Source organism: Euprymna scolopes, chromosome 17 (assembly GCF_053919585.1).
Source record: "Euprymna scolopes isolate OS-2025 chromosome 17, ASM5391958v1, whole genome shotgun sequence".
Classification (NCBI taxonomy): Eukaryota; Metazoa; Mollusca; class Cephalopoda; order Sepiida; family Sepiolidae; genus Euprymna; species Euprymna scolopes.
In genome coordinates, this window is record NC_136498.1 from 126,661,033 (window position 1) to 126,685,747 (window position 24,715).

The 24,715-nt window shown below is 32.1% G+C and overlaps 1 protein-coding gene across 6 annotated transcripts in view; it reads right to left on the reverse strand.

Annotated features, from left to right (window-relative positions):
* LOC145296962 (uncharacterized) overlaps positions 1-24,715 on the reverse strand; it is a 245,182-nt gene that overhangs the window by 85,114 nt on the left and 135,353 nt on the right. For all 6 annotated transcript variants that reach the window (XM_080143189.1, XM_080143186.1, XM_080143190.1 and 3 more), the window contains exon 4: positions 11,663-11,949. In XM_080143189.1, coding sequence (XP_079999315.1) covers positions 11,663-11,949 — 287 coding nt within the window. The remainder of the gene's footprint in view (positions 1-11,662; positions 11,950-24,715) is intronic.

Here is a 24,715-nt window from a genome sequence, read left to right on the forward strand (position 1 = left end):
ATCTTATCTAATTCTAGCATCTGTGTGGAATTTCAAACGGAAACCTAAAATTCAGTACAGATTTCCAGAATTCAACAAGATGTATCTAAAGAAAATTGGAAGTTACATCAACCGAAACGTTGTGATAAAAATATCCAGAATAAGAACAGTAGTCTAAATAATACCAGAATACAAATTATGGATCCTTATCTAAAAATTTCTGAAACAAAATATTGTAAAGCTGAGTTTTCTTTCTTAATATTCAATAAATACACTCATATAATAGCCATAAGAATTTAAAGTTTTATTCTTAGAGTTGTCTTGGCTAATTTTGTAGGTGTTATACTTAAAAAAGCAAAAAAAAAAAAAAAAAGCTGTTTATAACTTTTTACTAGAAAAAAAAAGCATTATTTGGAAACCAAGGAAATTCTAAAATGTAAAAACTTATCAAAGTCAACGATTTATATGATTGAATACATTCCAGATAACAGGTTTCATTTATCTCAAGCAATAAGTGTTATATGAATAGAGTACACCCCCCACCCCACTCAATGAAACTTTATCATTTGTCAATAAGAAAGATGTTTTAATAAATAAAAATTACTAAGTAATTGCATATTTTTTTTTCCTTTTTTAAATGGTAAAAAAATAGCTTAATACACCCTGAATAAGAAAATCCGACCTCTGCCTGCATGGACATGGGAGCATAATTAAATATGTTGAAATGACTCAGAGTAATCAATCTATTTCTTCATTTTTATATATTTTTGTAAAAATGTTTTTCTAATGTAAAAAAACATTTTAATATACTTTTGTAAAAATATTTTATGTAAAACAAAACAATATAATCAATCTATGCAATTTTTTAAAAATATTATTTTTCTGTCACGAATAGTGCACCGATTCATTAATTATGTTTTCTAACTATTCTTTAGCTAGATGCTGACCCAATAGGTCACAGGTAATCTAGTGTATGAGATTAGATATATATATATATAAATATATAGAAAGAGGAGAGATGAAAACTTGCTTCTATAGTTTGAAATGATCTGAAATAACAGCAAGGAAAGACTTGATTCCAAATATTTCTCATATGTTATATCTCTCCTCTTTTGGAAATAGAGTACAATTATGAATATCTCCAGTATCAAATAATCTTTATACATTGTGAAATTTACATCATGTATGAAAACCAAAGAGGGGAGATATAACATATGAACAATATTTGGAATCAAGTCTCCCATTGCTATTATTTCAGATTATTTTTTTATTTCTTTTTATTATTTAATCTTCACCCCAAACAAGGCAAGTGCCACTTTGAAGTAGGGGCTACTATCGGGGATAATTTGCGGGGGCATTATGAAAGGAGATGAGTAGAAAGATGTTTGTTGACATTACACTTGAACTTCTGCATATCAGTACAGTTGGGGAAGCAGTATCCCGGAAGGGAGTTCCAAAGACTTGCAGTTCTGGGGAAGAAACTATTGGAGTAAAAGGCTTTCTTACACCTAGGGATCTCTACTGTAAAGGGGTGGGATTTAGTTGCTTGTCGGGTCCGTCGGGGGTAGTCACGTCAAGGAGGTACAAGTGTTTGTAGTTCGTCAGAGCAGCCACCATTAAAGTATTTGTAGAACAGGCAGAGGGATGCAACATTTCGTCGATGGGACAGAGGCTGAAGCTTAGATGACAGTTCAGGACCTATCAGGTTGGGGACTCTCTTTTGAACTCTGAAAAGGAGTGAGAGACAAGCAGCAGATGCACCAACCCAAATGTGACAGCAATACTCCATACATGGGCGAATGGTGGCCTTATAGAGGTACAGGATACCTTCAAGCGTAAGTAATTTTCTAGCACGGTAGAGAGAGCCCATCTTCCTTGCAGCAACCTTGGCAATGCTCTCAATGTATCTATTCCAGTTCATGTTTCCTGTAAACATTAGGCTGATGAGTTTAAAGGAAGTACTTTCAGGCAATGTATTCTTAGCACTTGCTATTGGTGGTAGAAAAGGTTTCTTGTAGTTATTGAAGGAAACAAGCTTAGTCTTGGCAGCATTGAATGTGACCATCCATTTTTGTCCCCATTCCACTACAGATTGGAGGTCATCCTCTAGTGATTCTGCCATTTCCTTAAATATGTGTTCATTTGTTTTCCCCTCAAGCCTGTTATAGAGGGTGGTGTCATCGGCAAATATACCCATCTCTGAAACAATTTTATCAGGAGGTCATTTATGAATATCAGGAACAATAAAGGTCCAAGGATAGACCCCTGGGGTACTCCCACATTTATATCATATTGTTTAGATGTACGACCGTCAAGGACAACTTGAATTTTTCTCTTAAGAAGGATTTAATTACATTATGTATTCTTCCAGTGATACCATATGATCTAATTTTCCTTAGAAAACAATCGTGCCATACCCTGTCAAAAGCCTTAGATAAATCAAGGGCTACCACTCTCCCTTCCCCTGTTTTGTCCAGTGAACAGTATATACGTTCAGAGACTACAGTTAAGATATTTACTGTTGCACGGGCTTGCCTGAATCCATATTGTTTGTCGGTCAGGAGTTTAGCAGCTGTTAGGTGTTGGACTAGGGCTTGATTAACTAAGGACTCAAATATTTTGGCGAAAAGTGGAAGGAGGCTAACGGGGTGATAATTAAGTGGGTCAGTTCTTTCACCAGAATTCTTGAAAACTGGTACCACAGAAGCCGTTTTCCAGCAGTCGGGAAAGCAAGATAAACCATCACAGCAAGTTTTAGTCTCCCCCTCCGCCAAAGCCAAAAGTTTTGGAGATATATCAGATATTTTGTAATTCATATGTAAAACTAGGAAAACAAATGACTATGATTGAAACATTTTATGGCTGTAAAAAAGTGAAAAAAAATAGGCTCTGAATGATGGATGATCTTACTATGCAACAGTAAAGGCAAAGGTCACATAGTCAACTACACAATTCAGGTCATTACCTTTCCAATAAGCCTTCATTTGTTAAATTCTGATCAATAGTCGCTGAAATTTCGAACTTATAAAATTGCCAAAAGAGGTGGTATACATATATATATATATATATATATATATATATATATATATATATATATATATATATATATACATACACACACGCACGCACACTCATATCCAAATTGAATATTGAAATGCTCATATCTTTGGTTCTTTGGGATGAAACTAAATGAAAATTTGCGTGTTTTTGTAAGATTATAATACTATTCTATGGTTAAAACTTTGTGACAATTTATAAAAAAGAACCTACATTTTCAAACCAATAAAATATGCCCAAATTTGCCTAAATTTGTATAAGTAGTGTCCCGGCAGGCTAGCTTTAGTTTTGCTGCTTTGAGATGGTTTTTGTCTCTCCTCTGGCCTTGCCAGGCCACTAATATATATATATATATATATATATATATAAACTACTTAATTTACTCACATAAATTTAATATACGAAAGTATAGATTTATGCGTAAACTTTAAGTATTTACTTCAAAAGTGCTCAATATGTAGGTAGAGCTAGTTAGTAATTTATAAAATATGGCCATTAAGCTACACTGAATATACATAAGCCTGACGAATCCTATAGTGGATGAAACGCAGAATATTCAGTGTAGCTTAATCGCCATATATATTTTATAAATTACTATATATATATATATATATATATATATATATATATATATATATATATATATACCGTCACTGGATTATTTATCTTCCATCAGACTATCCATTCATGTGTAATCACCTTTTTCTTCACCATATTCCCTCTGCTTCACTTTTTTTGTTATCAAGTAAGATCTTTGACTTACTTGTTTCATCAAATATTTCTGCATGCAAAATCCGATCCCGCATTTTGCTAATTCCTACCCTCTGATGAGAAGGAAAGTATTTCTTCGAAACTTCACAGATTAAGGACTATCCACTTATCTAGTGTTTCCTTTTCAGATTAAATATGTTTTTAACTTATTTCAAAGTGTTTTTTAACATGTTTTATTAACTGTTTGCACACATATATATATAAAGAAATAAAAATTACATTAAGTTTACCAAGGTAATCAAAATGGTAAACTTAAAATATATGTATATATATATTAATATATTAATCATTTGTTCATATTTATATATATATATATATGAATAAATGTGAAAGAAAGTCTTATTTGTTTTTTTTAGATGATATTGATGGAAAAAGAACTTTTATTTAGATAAAATAAAAAACTATGAGCAGCATATTTGGAAATCTCTACAAAGAAGCATTAAGTTAACATAGAAAATAAAGTCTTCTGGGACATTGATGTCCAATGTAGCAAATTTGGAAAATTTATAGGGATTTGTAATTTAGTCTAATTTGGTAACAAAATTATTATGTATTATTAATAACAAATGCACTTTTTTTAGTTAGCATTGTTTCTCACATTTTCTGATGGCAACCATTTTAATATAAATCTGCTGTTGATCCAAGTAAATCCGATAAAAAATCCGATAAAAAATACCCTAATGCTAAGAGCATCAAAATAAGGTAAAAGTCGATTTAAATTAATGTTTTATTATAGTCAAATATATTGCATGAATTTTATGTTAATTTTCCACTTGGGCAATGTTGGATGTCTCGGCTAGTCTATACTATATTTGGGGTGTCTCTCTTGTGCTCCTATGGGGATACATTTTAAAACAAAGCCCTCTCTCCCAATGCTGCTTTTGAGCAATGGCAGTTACACAAGTAGAAAGGGAGAGTGGGGTTAGCTACAAAATATTCTGTGTCGAAACATATGCTGAAGTCGTCTTCTTTGTACACTGCTCCACAGGACGAGCAAAGATGCTGCTCCAGGAGGTCATCCCTAATGGCTTCCCATTTAGCCTTCTTGTTTTGAGCAATGGTTCTTCAACTTCAGTTTGAGAGTTTAGGGTGATGTCTACCAATATCACATGATCAGCTATGCTCATTTGTTACACAATCTTCAGGAACTGTGGTCAGAAATTTGTCTAGAAATGAGACTTACTGATTGTGACAATCTGGGAAATGGGTCAGAAATTTGTCTAGAAATGAGACTTACTGATCGTGACGATCTGGGAAATGGGTCAGAAATTTGTCTAGAAATGAGACTTACTGATCGTGACGATCTGGGAAATATGTCAGGAAATTGACAGCCTGTGTCAGCAAATGGAATATTGAAAATCTATGTGTGATGCTACCAGTTGTGTCTGTAACTCGAGAAACCAAACCAATTACTGTGGTAGACATTTAAGTCACCAAATACATGTACTTGAGCACTAAAACAACTTTATGCAAGTAAAATTTTATGAAGTATCCAATGGTTGTATTAATTTTGTATTAAGGGTTTTACAATAATACCTTGGCGTCTGGATTCACACTAAACTTATATAAGCAACGACATTATACACCATTTTATTTAAAACGAAACCCTATAAAAAGATTGAACACAACTTTTCTAGGATAAGATTTTACAAGGAATAAAAAGAGTTAAAAATAATGCCTGAAAATTAAGAATAAACCATTCTTTTAACAATTGCAATAATTGTTTTGTTTTTGTTAGAAAGATTTTTAAAGTTTGGAGTTTTTTTTGTTTTTTTTTTTTGTTTATTAAAATTGATGTTTCCTGCTGTTTAGTTATTTTAAGATAATTTTAACAAATATTCAAAGTTACACAAGGATCTTCATCCAATCCCAGGAAATGTTGTGTATGCCTGATAGTATATGTGAGACAGAGAAAAACAAAGTTTATTAGCAAAGCAAGTATTTGTCAATATAAAACACATTACTCCTTTAAACGAAAACAGAAAAGTGCAATACATAATGGTGGGAACGCATGGAAATTTCACAGTGGATTACTTCATTTGTATAATTTACTAACAATAACATTTTTTACATGCCCATAATTACATTGACATAAAAATTCCCATTAGATCAAAGTTAAGTGACTTTAAGCCTAGTCAGTACTAAATGGGTGACCATTTTGAAATACCAGGTGTTTCATGTTGGAGGACAACACTACCCTTCCTGCAAAACCTAATGTCAAAGTGATTGCAGACTGACAAACCACATAGAAAAGTTATTGTTTAATGTTTATATTTCTGTGAGAAAACATGAAGCAGTAATGTTTAACATACTTAAACGAAAAAGATTATTTGAAAAGATAAACGGCTGTCGAGTTATATTTGGGAAAAATTTGACATTTTTTTCTGTAAAAGTAACTTTCAGTTGAATCTTTAAATAAACTGGATGTGTTCTGTATTTAAAATTGTAATAAATCTGATATGTTGTGTATAACGCTAAGCAAGCGTAAAACAACCACCTGTTCTAGTTCGGTTTATAAATATGAGCTACCTGCTAATATGTAAATTATACTTAATTTGCATATCACTACATCTCCCTATAACGGAGGGGCTTTATGCCACTAGTACTTCTTGTGCCCTCCTGAACATCTTCCTTTATCTTTCTCCTTTTCCTTGAAGATCTGCATCCATCACGTCTTTCCCTATAATCGCAGTGTTCCTCTTGCCGATTCTGATCTTCCTCTTCTGACTTTTCACATTCTAATTCTTCTAACTCGTCCCTCTCTACTTCTTCCTCCTCTGCAGTCTCATTCTGCAGTAACTTTTCTGTTACGTCAATAATGGGCTGCTCTGAGGGCATTTCCTCATCCGATTGTTCTCCTTGGGATCTTATTTGGTCGGCATGAGCTAGAACACTGTTCCTATTTTCTTTATTTAATTTTGCAGTATTATGTCCTTTCTGCATAATAAATTCTGCTCTTTCGGCTTCCGTATTCCTTTTTCTTTTGTACCACATCTTTTGATTTGTGACATATGACATAGTTAAAGGGGATCTTAAATGTCTGCCCATTAAGGCAGATGGACTTTCTGGCCTGCCTGCATGCAGAATTGTTCTATAACTTAGTAATAATCTTGGTAGAAAAGCATCAATTTTCTCCTGTTGCACGCATGCTTTTATGCTCTTCTTTACTGTCTGGATCATCCTTCCCGCTATCCCATTACTTTGATCGTGGTAGGGAGGGATCTTGTAAGGTCTGCATCCTGTTTTTTTTTTTAAACCATTCATGCAAATCAGCATCCGCAAATTCTGGCGCGTTATCCCTCACCAATGTTCTTGGTATCCCATTTCTCGACAATATTACTTTTAATATTTGTTTTATGGTGGTACTTTTTTTTAATCAGGTACTCTCACCACTTCAGGCCAACCTGAATATGCGTCTACTAATATTAATAATAGTCCTATCTCATTGACATAGGCATGATCCATGTGCACTCTGCTCCATGGTTCTGCTTCTCGGAGCCACACACATTTTTTCTTTTGCTTGAAATTCCTGAGTTCTGTGCATTTTGTGCATCTTTTTACATAATCCTCTACGTCTCTTGAGTACCCCGGCCACCATGCTTCCAATTTTAATCTTCTTTGCGTAGCTGCTACTCCACAATGTACATCTTCATGTACACTTTTTATAACCTGTCTCCTCTGTGTTTCTGGGGAAACTACCATGTCTCCATTATATATTACCCCGTTTTCTATAGTCAGTTTATGTCTTATTTCTTTGAATTGTCTTTCAGCCATTGAACAATTTCCCCAGCGATTCTCTTTTATCCTCAACACCATTTTTTTTAATTTTCCCATTTCTATCTTATTAATCAACTTTGTTGAATTCATTTTTAATACATCATTCCCAATAGTCCATGCGTTTTTTTGGCAATTTGTAACTAAAATGGGTACTACTTCATATTTTTCTTTTGGTTCTATTGAACCTTCAAAGTAACCCATAATTGCTATAACTAAGTCATCAAATTGATGTAATTGTACGTTGCTTTTTTTTTTTAAACACGGTTTTTCCATTTTTTCACACAAATTTCAGGGAATTATTGTTACTTCACTGCCAATATCTATCTGCATTTGAACAACACAATTATTGATTTTCATTTATATTTTTGTATCTCCATTCCTTGATCCAGTATTTTGTATATTAGCCTTCTTTACATAAAAAAAAAGTTGTCTATTTTCATCCTCTATTCTTTCCACATTTTTCGTTTTACATACTTCTTTGAAGTGATTCTTTTTTAAACACTTTGAACATGTTTTCCCAAACACTGGGCATTTTTCTTTTTTCTTTTCATGAATTTTTCCACAATACATTTTTTCTTTTCGTTTCTACCGTATACGTGTCAGCCATTATTTCTTCATCGCGGAGTTTTTTTTTTTATTTTGGTATAAAGTATGTATTAATTCCTGCTGTTGTATAAATTCTAGACACATATTCAAGGGTATGTTTGCAAGTTGTAACTGTTCCATTAACATATATCTATGTGCCGAATTATGCATATCTTCAATTAATCTTAGTTGAATTAAGCCTTCTTCTGTTGTCTGTTCTTGATTTTTCAAAGTCACAGTATTTACTCGCACTTCTTAACCGGTGTAAATATTTTACTATCGGTTCATCCACTTCCTGCTTCATTGCCATAAACTTGGTCCTTTCTGCAATCACCAGTCTTTTCTTTGCCCTCATGTTTCCCTTGATAACCTGACTTATTTCTTCGAAAGTCATTTCTTCTAGTTCTCGAGGGTAAACCATTATAGCAACCTTCATAATTGCTTCACAACCATCGTTAGCCATGAACAAGTCGGTGATTTCATTCTCCCCCCTTGTTTTTTGTTGTTTTTCAACTTTTTGCTTCTCGCATTAGCAGCAAAGAAATGACTCCAAGTATCTACGTATTCCGGGTCTTCAAAGACTAGAGAACATCCTATCAGCGACGCCATTAATATGTTGTGTATAACGCTAAGCAAGCGTTCAACAACCACCTGTTCTAGTTGGGTTAGGGTTTATAAATAGGAGCTATCTGCCCATATGTGAATTATACTTAATTTGCATATCACTACAAAATCTTTAAATAAACTGGATATGTTCTGTATTTAAAATTGTAATAATTTAAATCTTTAAATAAACTGATTGTGTTCTGTATTTAAAATTGTAATAATTTAAATCTTTAAATAAACTGAAAGTGTTAAATATTTAAACGTAATAATTTAAATCTTTAAATAAACTGAAAGTGTTAAATATTTAAACGTAATAATTTAAATATTGAAATAAACTGAAAGTGTTAAATATTTAAACGTAATAATTTAAATATTGAAATAAACTGAAAGTGTTAAATATTTAAACGTAATAATTTAAATCTTTAAATAAACTGAAAGTGTTAAATATTTAAACTTGTAATAATTTTAATATTGAAATAAACTGAAAGTGTTAAATATTTAAACGTAATAATTTAAATATTGAAATAAACTGAAAGTGTTAAATATTTAAACGTAATAATTTAAATCTTTAAATAAACTGAAAGTGTTAAATATTTAAACTTGTAATAATTTTAATATTGAAATAAACTGAAAGTGTTAAATATTTAAACTTGTAATAATTTAAATCTTTAAATAAACTGAAAGTGTTCAATATTTAAATGTAATAATTTAAATCTTTAAATAAACTGAAAGTGTTCAATATTTAAATGTAATAATTTAAATATTGAAATAAACTGAAAGTGTTCAATATTTAAACTTGTAATAATTTAAATATTGAAATAAACTGAAAGTGTTAAATATTTAAACTTGTAATAATTTAAATATTGAAATAAACTGAAAGTGTTAAATATTTAAACGTAATAATTTAAATCTTTAAATAAACTGATTGTGTTCTGTATATAAAATTGAAATAATTTAAATCTTTAAATAAACTGAAAGTGTTAAATATTTAAACGTAATAATTTAAATCTTTAAATAAACTGAAAGTGTTAAATATTTAAACGTAATAATTTAAATATTGAAATAAACTGAAAGTGTTAAATATTTAAACGTAATAATTTAAATATTGAAATAAACTGAAAGTGTTAAATATTTAAACGTAATAATTTAAATCTTTAAATAAACTGAAAGTGTTAAATATTTAAACTTGTAATAATTTTAATATTGAAATAAACTGAAAGTGTTAAATATTTAAACTTGTAATAATTTAAATCTTTAAATAAACTGAAAGTGTTCAATATTTAAATGTAATAATTTAAATCTTTAAATAAACTGAAAGTGTTCAATATTTAAATATAATAATTTAAATATTGAAATAAACTGAAAGTGTTCAATATTTAAATGTAATAATTTAAATATTGAAATAAACTGAAAGTGTTCAATATTTAAACTTGTAATAATTTAAATATTGAAATAAACTGAAAGTGTTCAATATTTAAACTTGTAATAATTTAGATATTAAAATAAACTGAATGTGTTCTGGATTTTAAATATTTAAAATGATACGAATAAAGAATAAATGTCCGATGAATATTTTTCACTAAATAAAAGTAACCCTTTAGACGTTTATTGGAAAAATTAAAATATTTTTGAAACAAGTTATTCGAACTATTGTTTTCATCTTGAATGGCATTCGGGCTGATGTAACTTCCAACCTTCTTCATGCGTTACATGAAGCAAACTGAAATTTGCACTATATTTCGAATGGAACCCATTATATACTAATAATACAATTACAAATTACTTCAGAGTATTACCTGATTATGGCTGATGGAATGAGAACAAGCCACCCACATGTATTAAATGAAGGATCTCATTCAAACTATACAGATTTTGGAGTTCGACTAGACGCACATAATGGTAGGTTACAGCAGCCAAAAATGTAAGAATAACATGTCAGGTGAGAACAGTAGTCAAAATAATACAAATTATTAATCCTCATCTCAAAAATTGCAAAACATTTGTTTAATATAACTTTTCTTTTGATTGCAAAAATAATTGTCAGTTCAATCTCTAAATAAAAAGAATGTCACTCCAAAAGTTATTTAAAATTGTAGCAATTAAATGTGTTAAAATTAAAATAAAAATAATGCAAATATATAGGATAACAGAATTCGATCTAAGAACAATTTATTTTTAAATAAAATTCAAATTATATTTTGTAGTCGGCGACATTTGCTTTTTCACAAAAAAAAATTACATTTTATCTATAGTGATAGGACGATTTCATTTTTATTAAATAGGTGTGGTAGGTGATAACATCTATTTGCTCCAGGATTTCATATCATACATAGATTATCACCGTTCATGCATAGTAAAAAAAAAAAAAAAAATTACCCAGTCAACAAAGATAGTGATTGATGATTAATTTAATGTCGCAAAAGTAAATTATTCCAACTTCACCCATTTTAAAGTGAATTGTTCCAAAATCAAATTATGTCATGTTGACTAAAACAATATAAATGTAAATACATTTCAAAAAATGACAATCGTTTTATTGATTAAAAGAATATTCAGAAGATTTAGCTGAAAATTTTATGGTAAAAAGAATATTAGTTTAAAAAAAAGAATTAAATTGCTACAATATTAAAAGAAATAAAAACAAGACGTTTGTATTTCAAGAATATTTAGTTGATAATTATTTTTATGGAAGAAAAATAATTTATTCTTCAAACCACTGACCTCGACAAACTTTTTTATTTTTAAAGAAATATAACTGAGAATAAAATAAACAGATTGATGCAGAAAACACCATGGAATTTCCGCGGTTCCCATTAGCATGTACATGTTTGTTTTGTGGATGGAAAGAATAAACATAATTAAAAAGTTAAGTTTTTGAAGGATTTACCTTTCCACATGCTCGACAGTGGTGTCTTCGCTTTGTAAATGTGAACCTCGCTTCACACTGCATACAATTAGGAGCATCAGAGTCCGGGATCCAAATGGGTGCAACCATTCCAAGCTGACTGTGGGACATGGTCTCGGATTGTGCCTGCTGCTGCTGCTGCTGTTGTGATTGTTGTTGTTGTTGGAATCCATCTTCACCATCTACACTCCCTCCTCCTTCCCCTCCTACAACACTGGACTGAGAACTGGTTGGAGAACAAGTTGCTTCTTGGCCGGTTTCAACTCCAGCTGCAAATCAGAAAACAAGGTTTTTGAAATTTTAAAGATGATGATAATTCGATAATTCGTATCATTCGAATGACTTATTCATTTCACAATGTTTCAGCTGATGTTATCTCAAACCTTCTTCGTCGCGCGCATCTTTTTGAATTTGGGAATCTTTGTCGAACTCAGAAGCCTATATAACATTTCAAATTGAACTCTCTATTTAATCCATGAAAGTAGATTATTCTTGTTCCATCAGCCATGACTGGGTAGAAGTGATCTACTGTTATTCTTACTTGTTATTGCGTGTAATAAGCATTGAACCATCATCTTCAAGAAGATGATCACTCGACAGTGATTACTAATAAATGCCTTTAACCATTGCACCTTGCATTCATGAATGGTAATCTACACAGTGGATTAAATACAGGGTTCCATTCAAAATTCTGTGTAGATTACCAAGTCCAACATAAATATTCCTAAGTTTAAAAAGATGTATCTAAAGAAGGTCGGAGGTTACATCTGGCAAAACATTGTGAAAATAACAACCAAGATGAGAATAAGAGCCAGAGTAATACATTTCAATAAAATCGAAAATAAAATATTTGGAAAAAAAAAAAAATTCAGCCTGTCGACTGACACAAAACCAGAGTTGCATAAATGCAAAAACAAAAAAAAAGCTTTGAAAAAACAATATAAGACATACAAATTTGCCAAACACAACAACCAAGAAACAATGAGCCTAAAACAATTGATCTCAAGGTTTAATGTCAGGAGTTATGAAAGCAATCTGTACATTCTAAAACATTCACAACAATTGGCGGTAGAAATAGAAATATCTCTAACTATTGTTGTTACATAATAGCTTCATGTTTTGAGGTAATGCTCTTTTTTTTCTTTTTTTTTTAGTTTTATGGTTGCTGATGGAATCTCAGATTGGTCGTAATAACTCAATTACACATGTCGAAGAAGTAGACACAATGAGAATCTAATCTTAACTATACAGCAATCCAATATATTCCTCGAGACATTTTGTTGTTTCATTACTTCCCGTTTTCTAGATGGTGATAGATGATTTGGCATCCCCAACGAAACATCTTCCAACAGATATTATGCATTATAATATATAATATATTATTAACATTTTATATGAAAATAATTGGAACAATGAACAATTCTTATTAAATAAATGTGTAATATTTATTTCTTGTAATGTAACAATGTTACTTACCCGGGTAACACCAATTCACCCTTCTACAGGCTAAGAGTTGGGTGGGGTGTTCGGCATGGGGTATTAGAAATTTATCTTTTTCTCCAAAGTCTGGAATATGTTTTATTGCCGATATGATAAACAGAAAAGAGAAGTAAAGTTGACATGGCAACGAGAGGTCTGCTCTATTGGCTGGAAAAGATGTTGTCAAAGTCACCTGTTATATTTAAGTGCTAGACCATGAAGTAAGTGATAGGAATTGAACCTTGGAAGATAATACAGTTTCTTTGAGGGAAAAGTAATTTGAGTTGAAGAGAAAGAAAAAGAAAATTAAAGAGATATGGTTAGGAAAGAGAAGAGATTCACAAGAAAAAAAAAAAGAATATGAAATTATCGGATAGAGAAAGGAAAAGTAATCTTCAAATGACAGCGGGGGAAGAAGCCGATTTAATAAAAACGATTGTGTTTTTAGAAATAGGAGACTTCTACTGCTTGGTATCGAGGAGTGCACATCGCCTTGGCCTCCTGCCTGGTATGAGAGGGGGGGGGGGTAACCCCCCAGAAAAGCTAAGTTGAAAAGCTCTTGTTCCTAGCTGGGAAATTGTCTAAATTAAATTAAATTGTACAACCTGCATCATGAAGCCGTTAAGAACCCAAAGAATTCAACTTTATACAAGTGTACCCTGCATATCTTAAGACTATTTTATGAATAATTATTTTGTTTTGTTTATAAGAAAATGATCCTGAGTTTTTCTTTACTTCTCGATTGCCAGCCTAAATGAAAATGCAGTTTATTTCAGATATGCCCTGACACCAGACGATGGAAGACACAGGCCAGATTCAACATGAAGTCAAAGCGACGGCCGAAGTAGGCAGTGTTGCCACACATTTTGCATGCCCTGAGCAGCAGAGCGTTATTTTCCAGTGAGAGTCTAGTCACCCTTGAAGGCCCCACCACTAGACAGTTAAGAGTGTAGCCCTGCTGGATTGCATCTATGGTCTGGAATCAACGAACATGGCCAGGGCTATATCCCAAATATGGTACCGTGAACCAGGATCTAACGGATGTGGCCCAGAGGACGTGCAGGGTTATAGTAAATGTTAACTTTCTTTTTTATGTAAAACATTCTTAAAAGTAAATAAACATTTCTTTTACAGAAAAGTATCGTTTTTACACCAAACTACTTATATTACAACCACTACTACTATTATTAATACTACTACTAATAATAATAATTCGTCTAAGAATGTGATAAATTCCTTCAGTTAAAATAGCTGTTGGAAGATGTTTCATCGGTGACACCAAATCATTTATCACCATCTAGAAAACAGGTAAAGTAATGCAATAATGAAATGCCTCGAGAAATATGTCAGAATGCCAACTATGTTCTTACTATATATTCAGTTCATCAGTTTAATACATATTTAATATGTATTAGTATGATCAACTTCTAAACACCATAGACCTGTGGATCAAAGGTATGTTTGACAGTGGTTTTGATAGTGTGCAGCATCATCTTCAGCTTCCCGGGTGTTTTCACCAATTTTCGAGTTATTCTGCAGCTACTGCTTCACGGATGAACTTTCCAGTGTTGTGGTGCACAGTGTCGCTGAACCAACAAAGTCTTCTCCTTAAAAGCACTCGGTTAAGAGGGATGATTCTGCACCACGTCCAGACTCCTATACTAGAGACAAAATGGTGCCAACAGACCAGCAGAATTTGGTGGAGACAATATAAGTCAAACTATACCAACCTTTTGAGATCCACATTTTCTATTAGGAATGAAGTTAAAGATATGCATACAGGATATTGCATTATAAACAGGAAGAAATCACTATAATTCCCCCCCCCCTCTTTATCTGTGCCTAAACCTAAACGTAGATTCCATGAACAGAGCTTCTTTCTAGAATTGCACATCTGTGAAACTCTTCCGTTTCCCTGCTTTCCAGCTGACTACAATATGTTTGTCTTCAAGTAATCCAATGTAAACCAGGTGTTATGAGATCAGGCTGTCTGAAGTATTGGCTTTCTAAGACGAAATGCACCTAACATTGATGCTTGTTGTTTTTCTACTTGCTTTTTGCAAAACTTAATCATGTTCTGCAAAAACAACCCACCTTTTCACCCTTTTCTATCTCCTTCACTTCCTGACTGGTTTTTTAACTTAAAATGTACCAAATATTAATACTGTAATCTATTATTCCTCCAACCTTTCAAAACTCATGTTCTGCAGGACAGGAAATAAAAACGATGAAATCTACTATAAAACAACTAAACCAAACACTACAAACTATCGATTGACGATATAAAAAACTTGAATAAAAATCTTCTACAAAATAACTGGATGCAACATGAATACTATTTCCAAAATAACTAGATTTGACATTAAATAACCTGAAAAGGGTTGATATGCCGTAAAACAACCAAACCAAACTCTACAAATAAATATTTGAAGATACAAAAAACTTGAAGAATAAAAATCTTCTACAAAATAACTGGATGCAACATGAATATTATTTCCAAAATAACTGGATCCAGTATTAAATAACTTGAAAAGGGTTGATTTGCCGTAAAACCAATGTAAACAAGTTCTTGATGAACAGTCATCTTCAGTAATCCAATTTAACAAATTTCCGCTAACGATTACTACGATATTTTCCCATTTACTACTGTACACTCATTAACCCTTATCCTCGAGAGGCCTCCGTGTGACCAGAAGTGCATGGCCCCGACAGATCGCCAACTCCCAACGTCGTGTACCGTGGATTTTTCGTCCGACTATTCCTCTTTTGGCCGGATCCTCATTTTCTCGCTGGCGACTGTCGATGGGAACACGCGTGGTTTCACAAAAGTAGAAATATAATAAATCGTGGAACAAAGAAAGGAAAAAAACAAACGCCAATGTTTCACATATAATTGACGGTTGGACTTGTGTGTGTGAGTGTGTGTGTGTCTTCTCCCCATTCTACCGATGTTACGTTCGTCTATTTCTGTTTCACAGTCAACTCTAAAACTGTCCAACTCCCATCCGCCGCGATAGGCATCTAGTTGTCAACTAACTGTCTCCTCTACGTTGGTATCTGAGGTCGCCCCACCCCCCACCCCGGCTACCGGAAGCTGCCCCTTCCTGTTTTATCTGTAGGTTTCTATTGTCATTGTCAACTCTAAAAGCTCGAACTAAAAATACCTAGAGATTCATTGTTCGTTACTTCCTATCTATTGTTTCCTGTTCCTTTGTCTATTGCCCCTCCCCTCTCAGAACTGAGTTACTCAAGTCCCCCTCAGGTCCACTTTATAGTATCACATCCAGGCCTTGATAAGTAGCGACTTCTTTAATTAAAAAAAAAAAAAAAAACGTAGCAACACATAGACAAGCTAATAAAATCTTTGCTGTTTTTTTTTTTTAACAATGAGAGAGAAGAGTACTGTTCAGGACAGCTTTCCCCCATTCTATTATGAAGTATGGGTTTGGCGTATTTATGTTTACTGCATGTTGGAGAAGAAAAAAAACAAACAAGAAAGAAACATTAATTGCTATGGATGGTTTTCATATTGAAGAAACACACTGCTTCAACAAGCTTCTGCGATTGACCTTTAATCCTGATCTTAAACTGAAGACTTACAAATTTAATGACAAGGTCACAGGAAAAATGATTGCATCAGTCTACTGCCCCCGAAGCAGGACTCTACGGACAAATTTATCTTTAGTTGACCTTTGACAACTAAATATTCTCGATTTTTGGAATATGACATCTTCAATCTGTGACGAGTATGTACATCAAAGATTTTTTCTGTTTTTTTTAAAAAGAAGTGTAATTCTAAACATACAACAAATTTTTATGTTGATACTTGAACGTATAAACATTCAAATTACTATATTTTTGTTTTAAACAACCTTCATTAAAAAAAAAAGTATATTGTTCTATTAAACTTTTATTGTTTAAATAATTTTACTTTTTTCGTTTTATATAAAAAAAAAAAGTTGTGAACCTTGGAAGATTGTCAGTGAAAGAAATACAATTGCCAAAAGATAAGCGTTCCATTATTTTTAGTCGCCACTTTGAAAAATCACTCGAAAATGCAACTGCTTCACTTACAATATACATCCCTAAGAAGGTAACTTACTCCAGACACTATCCTCTACCTGTATAAAGCTAAATACATCCTAAAATGGGTTAATGTTATTATATCTGGGGGAGGAGTTGCTCGATGCACTCTTTCCTATCTTGGCAGAGTTCAAAATCGGCTTCCAAACTTAATAGTTGATATCTTTTTCTCCTCCCTGAAACTTCTTTCCCACTTTTTCACAGCAAGTGCTCACCTGAGCTTCAATCTATGGTCCATCCCTGTAAAACTTTAACAAGTACTCATCTAGTTACAACCACTATCAAGAATTTCCCTCACTTCCTGTGCCTAAATCAAAATGAAAATTCCATGAACAACGCTTATTTCCTAGTACTGCCCACCTGTGGAACTGTTCTACTGATCTGCTTTCCAACTAAGCATGGTCATTTTTAAATCCAATGTAAGGTTCTTGTTTAATTACCCCCTTAAATAATCAAACTACTTTTTTTTTTCTTTTTTTGTTGCACAGCTTCAAACACTCTGACAACATCAGCCATCCAGGTTAGTTCTAGATCAGTGGTTCTCAACCAGGGTCCATCTGGACCCTAGGGGGTCCATGGAATATTTCTGGGGGTCCACAGGCAAAACATAAAATTATCATAATTATTATAGTTGTTGTAGAATACTTTATTTGCATTAAATTAGTTTTCATTTAAAAATAAAGTTTAATTATATAATATTTCTTTGATTATTAAAACCTCAAAATTTATATGAGTGAAAAATAAAAGATCGTCTTATGACCAATAGTTATGAAAGGGTCCACAAAGATAAAAAAGAAAAAAAAGGTAAAAGGGGCCGACAAGTAAAAAAAGGTTGAGAACCACTGTTCTAGATAAACGTTTGGGAGTGTGCCTACTTGGAAATAAACTAAGATTCATGCGAAAGAAAGTCCATAAAATTTCAGAGAAAATTTACATTGAATATGATGGAGATATAATTGTGGTTGCAAATTAAGTCTTGATGGAAACGTGAGGAAGCAAAACATGTTTTGAGATTATCTCACGAATAATACAAATTAAGCCATGAGCTTAAAATAAATAAAGTCTCTCTCTCTCTTTCTTTCTTTGTATCTATTCTGCTTTTCATCATGCAATTCATCAGATTATTACAGAGATAGAGATGAATAAATCATTCATTTTCTATAAAAAGAAAAAAAAATCGTGTATTAATAGAAAAATTCATATAATAAGCACAGGAGATGGCTTGCTATTAAAGTTACTAAGCTTCCCATAAACAATCATCGTCATCGGTCCTGCAGGATAGCATCACACATGCAGATGAGACATGATTTTTAACAGATTTAAGTACTGATTATTTAATGACAAACCAAGTTAAAACCTGTGTAATTCATTGCCTCCGAATTTCTGAATATCTACATTTATTGAAACTTACACAAGGTAATCACATTTTTGGAAAGTTTCAGTCTAATGCCACGAAATGTATTAGTCTTGTTTATTGCCATATTTATGAAGTGTGCCCGAAAAGTAACAGGATGTGCTGTGTGAGCTCTGGGCGAAAGAGTGGTAGGCAGATTGTTAATCATTAACCATGATATTTTGGGTGTGTAGAATTAATATTAGTTCTACACAGCCATTCTTTTTCTTTTTTACATGGTACATTTCTTCACAAAAAAAAAAAAAAAAAAAGGAGAAAACCTCTTTATTTTTTTAATGAAAGAAAATCTCAAGCAACACCAGGTTGATACAGCTATTTATTACTAAACAGGACATCACATTTAGAAATTTGCAAAAAGACTTGCCTCTATGGCTTGTTTGTACAGAAAAAAAAAACCCTCATTAACACAAAAAGAAAATGCCAGAATTAAACACCAGTCTGTAGACTAATGTTTGGAATTCTGATTTTATTTATGGAATCTATCTTTATCTCAGAAAAGTTTGGTCAACTTCCAGGGGGGGAAAAAAACGTGAATTTGTTTTTAAGACAAACAAATTTTCACGCTTATCTGTGAAATAATATTCTTGCACTTTCAGTTGTATGTTATCACCCATCATACCCATTAAAAAACAAAAAAAAATGAGATTGTCTGATTGCCAAAGATGAAATGCAAAATATGAGAAATATCTAATAAATTTAACCATTAAAAAAATGAATCTTGCCAAAATAAATGTCATCCGATTTTTTTAACAATTTTAAACAATATACTCTTTATATTTTTTGTTTTATTTTGAAAGTGTCACAATTTTAAATGAATAAATTAAATTTGTTTCATTTATTTAAAAAATATCTACTTGACAAATATTTTGTGGTCATCATATCAGATGAATCCGAAGAGTCTATTGTTGGCATTGGTTTCCCCGATATTTTCTACTCAGAATTCTTTCTAGAAAGACATTGAAAGTTACAGGAGAGATTGCGTGAAGGTTGCCAACATCCTAAGTTTTTGTGGAACGAACTGGGTTTGAACCTGGGATACCCAGGTTGTCAGTTTGTGTCTTTAACCACTAGGCCACTGTCACTTGCCATTTTTATGGTAAGAAAAGAAGGTGGTGATGAGCGATGTTAAAATTATTACGGGTTCTGTTAGATTCAGCTATGCTTTTTATTTCTTTTGCATATACTGCGATTGCATTTTCTTTACAAAGAATTTATAGAGTAAGAGACAAGATAAAATAGATGCTTCCGGTACATCAGGTGGTAACATTAGAAAGCTATTAACGCACGAAAGTATCCTGTACCTCTATAAGGCCACCATTCGCCCATATATAGAGTATTGTTGTCATATTTGGGCTGGTGCATCTGCCACTAGTCTCTCGCTCCTAGACAAGGTTCAAAAGAGAGTCGCCAATCTGATACGTCCCGAACTGTCATCTAAGCTTCAGCCTCTGTCCCATTGACGAAATGTTGCATCCCTCTGCCTGTTCTACAAGTACTTTAACGGTGAATGCTCTGACGAACTGCAAGCACTTGTGCCCCCTCGATGTAAATACCCCCGACAAACCCGCCAAGCAGCTAAATCCCACCCCTTCACAGTAGAGATCCCTAGATGCAAGAGAGCCTTTTACTCCAGTAGTTTCTTCCCCAGAACAGCTAGACTTTGGAATTCCCTTTCGGGTCCCTGCTTCCCCGACTGTACTGACATACAGAAGTTTAAGTGTAATGTGAACCAACATCTTGCTGCCCAACTTCCTACACAGTACCCCTGATGCGTATGTCCCTGATAGTATCCCCCTACAACAAAGTGACAATGTGCCTTGTTTGGGGTGAAAATGTAATTAAAAAAAAAAAAAAAAATTTACATGTGAGGTATAGAGAAGCCGGGGACCACACACATGCACACAAAGTGAATCAGACTAACTCCTTGAGAGGCCTCTTCATCAGCATTTGTTAATGTCGGAATATTTTTAAGTGCCATATTTTGCATACAGATACGTGTCTCTTGAGATATTTCTGACTTGGATAGCTGGGCCGCCACTGCCATGCTAAGGTTTCAGGTTTGGCTTTTTTTCTATTTTTTTTTTCACTATAATCTGATGTACATAGTCTATTGAACATTGAAATTTAATTTTTAAGTTTAATTAAAATAGCAAATATCAATTAATTTTAATATCTATTGTTTTCAATTTTAACATTTAATATATTTTTTATATATAAAATTTTTAGAGTGTCTATTTTCTATATATACTTTGTATTGTATTTATTTTGATAATATTTTTATATAAAAGGTGCTTTTTAGAGACTGCAACTTTAAATTAAAATAATTCATAAAAAAATATTTTTCTTATAAAAATGTGGATTATTCCAAAGATTATATTTTGGCATTTATAATTTAAACACAATTTCGAGCATATGCCCCCATCACCACCACAGCTGCATAATCTAGAAATCCAATTATTACAAACTCTTAAATTAGACTGTAGGTCAGCAATAACCTATCTGATTTTATCTTCCAAGTGGTCTGTTATTACTGGTTCATCAGCATAAACTTCACATATCCTGAAAGAAAACAATCTAATGGGATAAATTGCATGAACAAGATAACTATTTCATGAAATTATTTGTTCAAATGTTTTTCTCAGTAAACTGATCATAGCATTTGCAGATGGGTGTCAGTCTCTTTATGATGAATTGCCAAACCAAGCTGAATTCAAGAAATTGCCGCCTCTTAAAAAAAAAAAAAAAAAAAAGTTTCTCTAATTTCACGGTTTATTTTATTAAATGTTATAATCCTCCATCACCTTTATTAATATGTATGGCTTTTGTACGTTATTATTGTCATGGTTATAATTAATAATTCCTTTGAAATTAAATAGAAAAATCATTCTCCTGTTTATCATGTTGCTTATAGATTATTACTATTGTTAATTACTTTATTTCAATTTATATTAATTCTGTAACCGATTTTCTTTATCTTCTAATTATTTTAATATTTATTATATTTTAATATATATTAATATATATAATATATAATATATATATATATTTTAATACATATTTAACATATTGGAACCTGTACTTTTATTATTGTTCAATTTTATATTTTTTTATTCTGTATTTAAATAATTAAATTACTATATGCTGTATGCTATTAAAATTATCATTGAGTTCATAGAGCAGCATAAAATTATATAAGTTCTGTTTCCTATATAAACTGTATATTTATTTTACAAGGGAGTCACCACTGATCAAGGCCACTCAAGGATAAAGATTAATGAATGTAAGATGGTAGTGTAGTAACCATTAATGGTGTAAATTGGGTAGAATTTGATTATTCAAGAGGACGGCTCAACAAGAACTTGTTTACATTGGACTTGAAAGCTGCCACATTGTAGTCGGTCGGGAAGCACACCAGCAGAACAATGTTCCACAGGTGGGCAGTTCTGAGAAAAAAGCTTTGTTCATGGAATCCGTGTTTAGATTTAGGCACATATACAGAGTGGAGGAAATTCTATATAGTGGTTGTAGCTAGTCAAGTGTTTTTTTGTGAAAGTTTGGCATATATGATTTTAAATGCTAAAATTTGATGTTTTTTCTTGCTTACCTTCTATGCGAAATGCTGAAGAGACATTTTTTTTGTTTTAGAAACATCTAAAGTATAATACAAAATAAAATATCCAAATCATTTTAAAATTGACCATATGCCAAAGATTTGTTCAGTTTGAATTCTTGAAAACTAATATAAATAAGGTGCTAATTGTATTTATTTCAACATATATACATGTATGCATGCATGTGTGGGGGGCGATAGATGTACAAATGCAACAAAAGAACATAAAAAAAAATCAATAACTCCTTCACAACTATAATTTCCATGAGAAAATAGGTTAAATATCTTCAATGTTACTTTTATCATGGAGTATATTCAAACTGTCAACTTACGTAAACTCTCTACAAATCAATTATTACTATTTTTTCTGAGCCAAGATCAGTAATTATAAACTTTAAAGTGAGAAAAACAAAAAAACAACTCACTACCACCACTACTGACCTACATGATTATCAAAACTGATTTTGATTTATTAAAAACTTTTAACTCATTTTATTTTATTCTTAAACTAGTCATACCTATCCAGTTGTGCCCAGAATGCAGTTATGTTATTTTACTTTTTGTTTTAATTTTACTTGTAAAAGAAGACAAATTTGTTTTTCAATTAAAAAGATCTTGTTTTTTTCCCCTTTTTTTTTTTTGATTACTTCAAAATATATATATCTATAAAAGTGAACGTGTCTGTCTGTCTGTCTGTGTGTGTGTCTGTCTGTCTGTGTACATTTTTAGTCTATAGACTCGAAATTTGAAATACCGGGTACTGAGATTTGGGAAAAATCGATGTGACGGGTGTCAGCCAGAAATTTGGCTCTTAAGGGGTCAAATTTCAACGATTTGACCTTTAAGAACTCTACCAAACTCCTCCGACAATTTTGGGTCTAGACACTTGAAATTTTAGATATAGGTTCCTTGGACCTGGATCTAACTTAATAAAGTGATTTGAGCCCGAAACAATAAATTTTAAGGGGTCATAATAGGGGTCAAAGTTTTAAAAAATTAACCATTTTTTTTGTTTTTTTGCTTTTTTTGCACAGCATACACCTCCAAACACCCAAGCAACGCCGGGCACCCCTGCTAGTATTCTATAATATAAATTATCTATTGAATTTGGAGTTGTAAGTCATTTTGGTTTAAGAAATGTTGTTCCAAATAAAATGGCAGAATCAATCCAGAGAAACTTTGAATGTGGCATTTTGTTTTGATATTTTGCCATTTTTCCTCACGTACAAATGTCACAGTTTGTAAAGTTCTTAGGTTTTTCATTTCATCCGGAAAAGTTTTTTTGTTACGTAAAATTAAAAAAAAAAAAAAAACATGAACGACTGGCTTAATTTTCTCCAAATGTTAAAGAATTTTACACAAAATAAAAGTAAAATAAGTTTTTATTTTCATTCCATCAACCACATCCGGCAACTTCTTGATATCTGGAATATTGCAGTCTCTCAGCATTTTATGCAAAGTCCCTAAATAATTTTATGCCAAGTCCCTAAATCATTTTATGCCAAGTTTCTAAATCATTTTATGCCAAGTCATTAAATCATTTTATGCCAAGTCCCTAAATCATTTTATGCCAAGTCCCTAAATCATTTTATGCCAAGTCCCTAAATCATTTTATGCCAAGTCCCTAAATCATTTTATGCCAAGTCCCTAAATCATTTTATGCCAAGTCCCTAAATCATTTTATGCCAAGTCCCTAAATCATTTTATGCCAAGTTTCTAAATCATTTTATGCCAAGTCCCTAAATCATTTTATGCCAAGTCCCTAAATCATTTTATGCCAAGTCCCTAAATCATTTTATGCCAAGTCCCTAAATCATTTTATGCCAAGTCCCTAAATCATTTTATGCCAAGTCCCTAAATCATTTTATGCCAAGTCCCTAAATCATTTTATGCCAAGTCCCTAAATCATTTTATGCCAAGTTTCTAAATCATTTTATGCCAAGTCCCTAAATCATTTTATGCCAAGTCCCTAAATCATTTTATGCCAAGTCCCTAAATCATTTTATGCCAAGTCCCTAAATCATTTTATGCCAAATCCCTAAATCATTTTATGCCAAATCCCTAAATCATTTTATGCCAAATCCCTAAATCATTTTATGCCAAGTCCCTAAATCATTTTATGCCAAGTCCCTAAATCATTTTATGCCAAGTCCCTAAATCATTTTATGCCAAGTCCCTAAATCATTTTATGCCAAATCCCTAAATCATTTTATGCCAAATCCCTAAATCATTTTATGCCAAGTCCCTAAATCATTTTATGCCAAGTCCCTAAATCATTTTATGCCAAGTCCCTAAATCATTTTATGGCAAGTCCCTAAATCATTTTATGCCAAGTCCCTAAATCATTTTATGCCAAGTTTCTAAATAATTTTATGCCAAGTCCCTAAATCATTTTATGGCAAGTCCCTAAATCATTTTATGCCAAGTCCCTAAATCATTTTATGCCAAG